At 34.7% G+C, this 9404-nt stretch overlaps 1 protein-coding gene and 1 pseudogene across 1 annotated transcript; one reads left to right on the top strand and one right to left on the bottom strand.

The window, feature by feature from the left end:
* The first annotated feature begins 1108 nt into the window (after positions 1-1108).
* On the top strand, positions 1109-4246 carry LOC110623069 (annotated as a pseudogene).
* A 149-nt stretch (positions 4247-4395) lies between these two features.
* LOC110623070 (transaldolase) lies at positions 4396-7536 on the bottom strand. Its single transcript, XM_021767923.2, has 7 exons — positions 7256-7536; positions 6423-6594; positions 6136-6185; positions 5571-5871; positions 5224-5412; positions 4954-5136; positions 4396-4854 (listed from the first exon to the last, which is right to left on the bottom strand). The coding sequence occupies exons 1-7, from the start codon at positions 7441-7443 to the stop codon at positions 4609-4611; spliced, it is 1329 nt and encodes a 442-aa protein (XP_021623615.1). The 5' UTR covers positions 7444-7536; the 3' UTR covers positions 4396-4608.
* Between the last annotated feature and the right edge of the window lie 1868 nt (positions 7537-9404).

The following is a 9404-nucleotide window of genomic DNA, read 5'->3' as shown; positions in this document are numbered from 1 at the left end:
TTGTGCACATTTCGGCTTAAAACTTTAGATTTTCAATTTAATTATTAGAAATGTTAGTTTTAACGTTCATTTTGCAAAGACTTAAATGTAAACTTTTAATTTCAAGCGAATGGAATTTTTTTAGGTTTTTATTTACTTTTAAATTTTAGCACAATGATACTCATTTTCAAAATTTGACCATTTGTTATATTTGAAAGCCTTTTTTTTTTTTTATCTAAAATTAGTTTTAAGATTACAATCAAAATAATACTTAATTTTAAATTTATTTTTCTCTAAAATATTAAATAGTTTTTTAAATAAATTTAAAATTCACTTAAAAGTAAAATCAATTATTTATGTATTTAACTCACCCTAATAAGTGAGATTTTTATGTATTTTTACATAAATATATTTTTTTATGATCAAACACGAGTAATCAATATCATATTTCAAATTTCATTACAAATTATTAATATTAATTCATTAGAATATAATTTTAAATCTACTTACTCTTATTATTTAAGGACGATATGAGTTATTTAATACTTTTCCTACACATATAAATACTCAAATCAATTTTCTAAAGCAGAAATGTTTTTTTTTTAATTTAATTTTGCTCAAAATTGAAGTGAGGACTTCACATTTTTCATTTCGACAAAAATTTGCCTCGACCGCAAAAACTTTGTTGATTTAATTTTAAGATACTTCTTATTTTATTTTGGTTTTATATCTCATCTACGATTAGCTGATAATTAACTTCCTATTTTATCAAGATCTAATTTTCTTATTTAGTTTACAAGTTCTTCGTTTTTTTTAAAATTTATCTAAACATTCTAATTAATAGTTTTAGTTTCCCATTAGGTTTAGTATATCAAAACTCATATCCATATAATTTAATACCTTTAGTATATATATATTATCTTTGAGATTTACATACATAAAATAGTTTAATTAAATATATATGGGTATTAAATTAAAATCACAAACAAAATAAAGTTAAAACAAAATTAAAACCATCCTTGGGTCAATCACGAAGGACGAGGATCCTCCCAAGCCCCAAGGGGGGAAAGAGGCCTAAAACAAAATCAAAACCAAAGCAACAGAAAAAATAAAAAATAAAAAAACAGCAAAACAACAAGAATGATGAAGCTCAAACTGATCCCCAAGCACCGACAGCCTAGTTCCCTTTCTGCGTTCGCGACCTTTCTTCTTCTTGTTCCTTTTTCTCTCCTTTCCTTTTCTCTCTGATGGAGGACTTGACGCTGACGCTGGGGTTATATACGATCTATTATTGGGGAAAAAAAGAAAACATACGATCTATTCCACATTATCTGTAGAGATTGTTCTTTTTTTTTTTTTTTTACTCGACCAGGCAAATTTACGTGGAGTGTCCTGCCCTGTACACGCCCACTGTTTTCTGGAAACAGTGAGCCCAACCGAATCAGTCCAGCCCAGCTTTCTCTGTTATGTTGCAAACAGCCTGTGAAAAACGGCATTCTCACTCTGCTTTTATAATTTTCTTTTTTGGCAATTTTGACAGAATCATTGGCTCATTTCTTGTATTTAAACACCGCATGCACACTCCACAACAGCCGTTGATCCGGAGTACCGCTTTTGTGATACTCTGATCAGTAGTGGTAGTAGCATTCCACTTGGTCACACTTTCAAATCCTAATCCACATGATCCTCACTGTCTCCTCCTCCATTTTCCGTCTTTGATCTCTTTGCATTTCAATCTCCAATTCAGGTACTCTAGATCTTTTTTGTTTTTCTCCCTTTGCTGCATTTTCTCGATTTCTCCGATTCTCCCATTCCTTGAATCCGGATTTTCACTTGGAATTGGAAACTCTCCATTTAATCTGATATTTTATTTCTGCTCCTTGTTTGGATTCAATTATTCTCTTTTCAATCTGTGCTCTTACCCGTAATCCCCATGGATTCTGATAACAAGCTCCTGAATACGGGTATCCTCATTGTGGCCACTTTATTAGTGGCCAAGCTTATCTCCGCCTTTATTATGCCTAGATCTAGAAAACGTCTGCCTCCAGTTGTAAGCGGATGGCCAGTGGTTGGAGGGCTATTCCGATTCTTGAAAGGCCCGATTGTAATGCTTCGTGAAGAGTACCCGAAGCTTGGCAGTGTGTTCACTGTGAACCTAGCTCACTGGAAGGTTACCTTTTTGATCGGGCCTGATGTGTCTGCTCACTTCTTCAAGGCCCCAGAGGCAGACCTCAGCCAGCAGGAAGTCTATCAGTTCAATGTGCCTACATTTGGCCCAGGTGTTGTGTTTGATGTTGATTACACTGTGCGACAAGAGCAATTTCGCTTCTTTACAGAGTCTCTGAGGGTCAACAAACTCAAAGGCTATGTGGATCAGATGGTCATGGAAGCAGAGGTAATTGCTTTTTGATGTTTTTGGTGCATTACTTTTTTCGTTTTCTTCTAAATATTTTTCTATAGAATTATTTAATTGGAAGTGTATGTGAATCATATTTCAATTCTTGAGTCTCAATGATGAGGAAGGGATTGTAGAAAGAGATGCAGTCAACGGCTTTTTTAATTAATTGGTAGCTTTCATTAGATTGGAGTTTGATCGCACAGGTGCATCAGTGAGAGAAGGAAGCATATACACTGGCGGGAACAGAAATGTGCTTCTTTATGTGAAAAAAAAAAAGAGAGGAATAAATGATCTTATCTTAGCTCTATGTGAGTGATACCAATCTGTCCATAGCTGTTCAAGATAAAGTTTCCTGGTTATGTAAAGGACATTTCCATGTAAGATGCTTCCTTGCGTTGATTAAAATCTAACCAGCCGGTATTTTATTTATCAACAAAGTGTCTAGGATTTCTTTTAAAAAGTTTCTGCCTATCATTTTGTATTGCATCTTTGGCTGCTATATTTATTAGCATGTTCTCTGTAAACTGGTGTTGTTCAGTATGGTGTGGATGTCGGCATGTTGCTGCTCTAGATATACGATTCCTTCAAATAATTTCCAGATAATATGCCTACATGATGTAGGCATTCCATGGTCCTAATTTTTGTGTTTGCATTGTGGAATTGGACAGGATTACTTCTCAAAGTGGGGAGAGAGTGGTGAAGTCGACATAAAGTATGAGCTTGAACATCTGATTATCTTGACTGCTAGTAGATGTCTACTAGGTCGAGAAGTCCGTGATAAGCTTTTTGATGATGTGTCAGCTCTGTTCCATGATCTCGACAATGGAATGCTCCCTGTCAGTGTTTTATTCCCATATCTTCCAATTCCAGCGCACCGACGCCGTGACAGGGCTCGTAAGAGGCTTGCAGAAATCTTTGCAAACATCATAGCTTCTCGAAAACTTGCTGGCAGATCAGAGAGTGACATGTTGCAGTCCTTCATCGACTCCAAGTACAAAAAGATGGTCGTCCAACAAGTGAATCTGAGGTTACGGGCTTGCTCATTGCTGCTCTCTTTGCTGGGCAGCACACCAGTTCCATTACCTCCACTTGGACTGGGGCATACCTCCGGCGTTACAAGGAGTACTTAGCTGCTGTACTGGAGGAGCAAAAGGCCCTGATGAGAAAGCATGGGAATAAGGTTGATCATGATATTTTGTCTGAGATGGATGTCCTGTATCGGTGCATTAAGGAAGCCCTGAGGCTCCATCCTCCACTAATTATGCTCCTTCGCAGCTCTCGTAGTGATTTTAGCGTGACAACTCGAGAGGGAAAAGAATATGACATCCCAAAGGGCCACATTGTTGCAACATCTCCAGCATTTGCTAATCGGCTTTCTCATATATACAAAGATCCAGACAGATATGATCCTGACAGATTTGCTGTTGGAAGGGAAGAAGACAAGGTGGCAGGGGCATTTTCATATATTTCCTTTGGAGGTGGTAGGCATGGTTGCCTTGGTGAACCATTTGCATATTTGCAGATAAAAGCTATATGGAGTCATTTGCTGAGGAATTTTGAATTGGAGCTGGTATCTCCTTTCCCTGAGATTGATTGGAATGCGATGGTGGTGGGTGTGAAAGGAAAGGTGATGGTGCGATACAAACGACGGGAGCTTTCAGATAACTAGGGGAACAACATTGTGGATGTTTTGGAGACTTGCAATATTATCTTTAGGACTTGTTAGAGCTTTGATTTTATTTTTCCTTTTATGTTTCTACAAGGTGCATTCGGTCCAAATTGGATTATGGATTGGCCTTAATTTTAGTTTCCTTAAGTTTGGGCTTTAGTCCTTCCCTTGACTCGATGAGTGATACCTCGAATTCTGACAATTTCATTACTAATGCTAATGGTCCGATTTGTTATAGGGTTAAGAAAGCTGTTTTATCTTGAGCTATTAAGGGGTCAGATAATTAGTTGTAGTAACACGCAAAAGTAATATAAAAGGGAACGGTGGAATGTTACAGGCTTCAAGGAGATACAACATAAAATATCTTTAGCATTCCGTACGCACGTATGAAGACACAGAAATCAAAGCAATGCAAGTTCAATTTCTCAAATAAACAGAAAGCTTATGATACAGAATTAACGAGTCTAACAAGGATTGGCACCTATAGCTTTTGGCAGAAGGACGGATGACCCACTTTATTAGGTCATGATGACATTACAACAAACGATATACTAGGGCTGTATCACGAGCTAACCAGTTTCAGAGAGTTTGCCTTCTCTTGCAGGGTGTCCAGCAAACTGTCGAAGCTCTTCTTGAAAGAGTCCACCCCTTCAACCTCAAGCTGATTGCCTACATAGCTCCAATCAATTCCCAACTTCTCAAGCGCACTGTAAATTCCTTCAGCTTCAGATACATTTGCGTCGATTGTCCTTTCAACACTTCCATGATCAATAAATGCTTGGAGAGCTTGGTCAGGCATGGTAGAAACCTGCAGATAATTTTTTTTTTGTTTGACAACTTGTTAATTTAACTCCTAAAATGCATATCAAGTGCGAGAGACAAAGTTACAAGGAATAAGATAGCTCACTGTGTCAGGTCCGATGAGTGGCGCAACATATAAGGTATCAGGGTACGCAGGGTTTTTAACACTAGTTGAAGCCCACAGTAGTCTCTGCTTCTTGGCACCCTTTTTCACCAGAGCTTCCCATCTTGGACCAGAGAATTTCTTCTGGTATAGTCTGTATGCCAGGGCTGCTTGAGTGACGGCAGCCTAAAACAATAAATATGAACAAACAGTTATATTTTATGCTACAGGTTCATCCAATATATAAGAATAAGAACACTGCACTTTAGTTACCTTCCCTCGAAGATCAAGGGATTCTGGAGTTCCAATTTTTTCTAGCATTTTGTCAATGAGTGTGTCTACCCTGCTGACAAAGAATGAAGCAACACTAGTAACTCTGGAGAGGTCACTCAGTCCAGAAGCCTCAAGGCCATCTAGGTAGGCATCAATGACCGCTTCATATCTGGCAAGAGAGAATATAAGCTGTGCACGAACATAAATGAGGAGAAACTGTCAGTATTTTGCTGTGGGTATGCCAATCAATTTATAACGACAAACAAACTCATTAATCTAAATAAAAAATTTAAAATTTCTCATTGGTGATGACGACTAAGCCAATAAACAATACAAAATGAACTTACAGTCACATTAACATTAATGCCATTTGAAATAACTTCCTTGATCGAGGGAATGCAAGGAGCTGTAGCAGGGATCTTGATGTACACATTGGGGCGATCAACCACCTTATGAAGCCATTTTGCAGCCTCAACTGTCCCTTTAGTGTCGTCAGCTAATCTGGGAGAAACTTCAACAGAAACATATCCATCGCCACCATCTGTTTGATCATAGATGGGCTCAAAAAGCTTGCATGCATCTTGAATGTCTTTCACCACAAGCTCCCAATAGGCACTTTCAATGTCTTTTCCTGATTGTACAAGTTCCCTGAAGACTCCCACAATCTAGATCAGAGATTTTTTTACAAAAATGCTGAAGTGTCAGCAAACAATTTTAAATTCCTGATTTATAAATCAATATCCAACTCTGAAACCAAGGGTCAGTCGGGAGAGATCTGAAGTCTATCTTGTCCCTCTTTATGCACAGAAAATTAAACTTAGCATACATCAGGGCACAACAGACAATATAATTAATCCTCAATTATCACAAATTTTCCTATAAATTTGGAAAACTTCAAGTGCTTTGTTGTACCTGAATTGATCATTGTAAGCATTTGAGGATGATATTGCTTTCTGGAAAATCTGGAACCATATATTTCATTGCAACTCATTAGATCACAACTGAAGAAGAAAGAATAAAATCACCAGGAAAATGTTGAAGAAACGGTCTAAGTTGCATTGCAATTTTCCATTTCATTTCTTTTCCTTTATCCTATTTTATTCAGTGAACTGGGTTTAACTTAATCCAATGAAAACCATATTTTAAACAGAGGTATGCAATGAGATAAATCCAAAAAAGAATAATATATCGGCAATTACCGCTGGATTGCTAGTTACACCCCTAACACCACTCTCAATTAGAGGAATCAGATCTGTGACAGGCCGACAAAGGTTATCATACCATGGACTCTGCCCCTCTCGCTCATAGAGATCATGAAGAGTTGTTTTCTTTGGCGGACTACCATTTCCAGTGGACTGAGCACACCTGACACTGAAAAAAACATGTTATCAGAATACAAAATTGTTCCAATTTCCAGAGTTACAAACAAAAAACAAGCAACCAGTAAATAAAAGTGAAATTCGTTTTCATACGTGGTATAAAGTCCATAAGCATCATCAATGCTCTAAATGAGAGGGTAGAAGCATTCCTTCAACTCTATTTAAATATTTTTATCACATTCGAGCAACAGATTCTTTTGGAATGTATCTAGTCATTTTTCAGCTCCATAGAACAACACAAATAACACACCTAAACATTATCTACTTAACCCAAATCCATACCAACCAAGAAAAAGATATGTAGAACTAGAAACTCAATGTTATTTATCAAAATATCAAGATGTAAACTGACATGAAAGTAAATGAAAAAAAATATTTTATATTGACTCTCAAAAATATCAGTAAACATCAATGAGAAACAGAATATGTGTGCCTAAGAAGGGTAAAATATAAGATTAGACACATAAGTAGCTAAGTATAGACAGTGATCATATTCTGTTTAAGCCGTAGGATCATGTACCAGCCTGAAATGTTAATATAATGAAGCGGGAAAACCACAACAACAACAGCAGCAGCAGGTCCAGAAAGGGGAATTCTTAGCGTACAAAAAAGAGAGGAAGATGAATAATGATAGAAATCTAGGTAATACTCACACCAAGGAGCGGGTCAATCGGTGGCTACTTGGGACGGACAGCTTAGACGACGAAGCTCTGGCGAGAAAAGCAGTCTTGGTATTTAAATCGACGAAGCATACAGGCACAGAGTATCTTGACTTGAAGGAAGAATAAGGTGATAAAGACGCAGAAGGGGAGGGACTTGCGAGCTTGGAAACCGTAGCCATGGAGGCGATCGGGATCAAGGAGAGAGAGAGAGGAGTTGGTGAGGGAGGAGAGGGGTTTTTTTTTTCACTCCTTATAACGATACGATAAAAAAACGAATGGGTATTGCGTCTGCGTTAAAAGTGACTTGTCCTAGGTAGAACTAATTTTAGTGACGTCATTATTCTAATTTTAAACTCGGATGGAGGTTAAATTTAACATTTACTGCTGTAATAATGTGTATGGAGTCATCGACTGTGAGTAATTCTTGCAATTTGGTTGGATAATGCGTAATTATTCTTGCAATTGAGGAGATAAGTGGAATTATATATAAAAAAAAAAAGAAAAATTCACGATAAATAAAAAATCGAGGAAGTGGCAGCTTGACATTTTGACAAACAGCTTTGGAGACCTACTGCTACAGCTACAGGTGCATCCATATACTTTTGTAAATTGCAACTGGCCTCTGGCCCTTTAATGATTGCACCCGTTATTTTTGGAAAAAAAGAAAAAACTTGTAAATCTGTGAGTTTAAGTTTTTGATGTCATGTGAAATGGCTTTGTTATTATTATTGATGATGTGGCTGCTGAAAATTAAGGTATAGACCAGCTGGAAAAAAGAGACTTAAAATTTGGGAGTCGTTGTCCGGTTATGAATCCGACCAATCTTATTACTCAAGGGATGCTCAACTCATTGGTCTTTTTATTTGGCCAACCCATTGAATATTTAAAATAAAATTAAAACTCTCATAAACATTTAAATTTATACAAATGATAACAATTAAATACAATTTAAAAAAATTAATCACTAAAAAAATTTTCTTAATTTTATTACGATTATATTATAATTTTTTTATCAATTAAAATTTAATATTTTTAAAATTGCTTTAATCGTATTATATTTGATGACCGCTGAGCCACTTATATGTAAACTGAGTTTTAACTATGAGTCAAATTCAAAATTATCTGAGCACATTACGTAAATTGATCCATCAACACATCACCTAATCGCGCTTGAAACAAGCCGGACTGATCGAAGGTTCGATCTAGCTCATTTGACATGACGGAAAGTATGAGAGTAAGCTTTGTTATGCCGCAACTCTTTTAGTATGGACAGGCAAATACATCCGTATGTACGGTTCTGTGTGACAATGACAGATAGTATTATAACATGGTGGCTGTTATACGTCACTGAAAAAAATACAATAAGAAAATACGACCCATCCAAACTAAACTTACTCATTCACACATAAATTATATTTTTTTCTGCATCTCAAATCATCAATACCGTTATTTATTGCATTAAAAAACTAATAAACTAATAAAATTATCATATTATTCGCTGTGTCATCATTACCACGTCAATATAATTTAAAATTAATCTCAAAAAATTTTATATTTTAATTTTATTATAATTCTATTCTATTTTTTTAATATCTAACTAAATAAACTCAACCGTTATTTATATGATTAAAAATTTATAAAATTATTAAATTATTCTTATATTTAATAATTATTATTTATATTATTATTATTATTTTAATTTTTATCAATAGTTTTATAATAATAATTTGTTTTATCTTATTTTCATTAAAATTATTATCAATAGATTTTTTTTAATTTATCTAATATATTTATTATTTAGCATTACTTTTAAAATCAGTCTAATATATTTATTATTTAGCTTTATTTTTAAAACTATAATTAAAAAATAATCTTATTAAATAAATTAATTATGAAGCATTAAAAAATAATTTAAAATAGTATTTAATATGATTTAATTTAAAAAATATTAAAAATAATAAATTAATTTTTTAGGATGCTTATTTTAATTATTTTTTTAACTCTTAAATATAAATGCTGATTGATCTTTTTTAAATTATACTAATATTTAAAGTGAATTTTAAAAAAATAAATAATATAGAAATAAAATATTTAATTAATTATTTGACTTGATTAAATGGTTAAAAAAATATATGATTTA

Source organism: Manihot esculenta, chromosome 9 (genome assembly GCF_001659605.2).
Source record: "Manihot esculenta cultivar AM560-2 chromosome 9, M.esculenta_v8, whole genome shotgun sequence".
NCBI classification, from domain to species: Eukaryota; Viridiplantae; Streptophyta; class Magnoliopsida; order Malpighiales; family Euphorbiaceae; genus Manihot; species Manihot esculenta.
Note: the sequence above shows the minus strand (reverse complement) of the source record. Positions and strands in the feature narration are given on the sequence as shown.

Coding starts and splice junctions, on each gene's coding strand:
- LOC110623070 (XM_021767923.2), bottom strand. CDS start 7,443: ATGGCTACGGTTTCCAAGCTCGCAAGTCCCTCCCCTTCTGCGTCTTTA. Junction 6,595..7,255: donor CGATTGACCCGCTCCTTGGT/GTGAGTATTACC, acceptor TGTTTTTTTCAG/TGTCAGGTGTGCTCAGTCCA. Junction 5,137..5,223: donor CCCTTGATCTTCGAGGGAAG/GTAACTAAAGTG, acceptor TTATTGTTTTAG/GCTGCCGTCACTCAAGCAGC.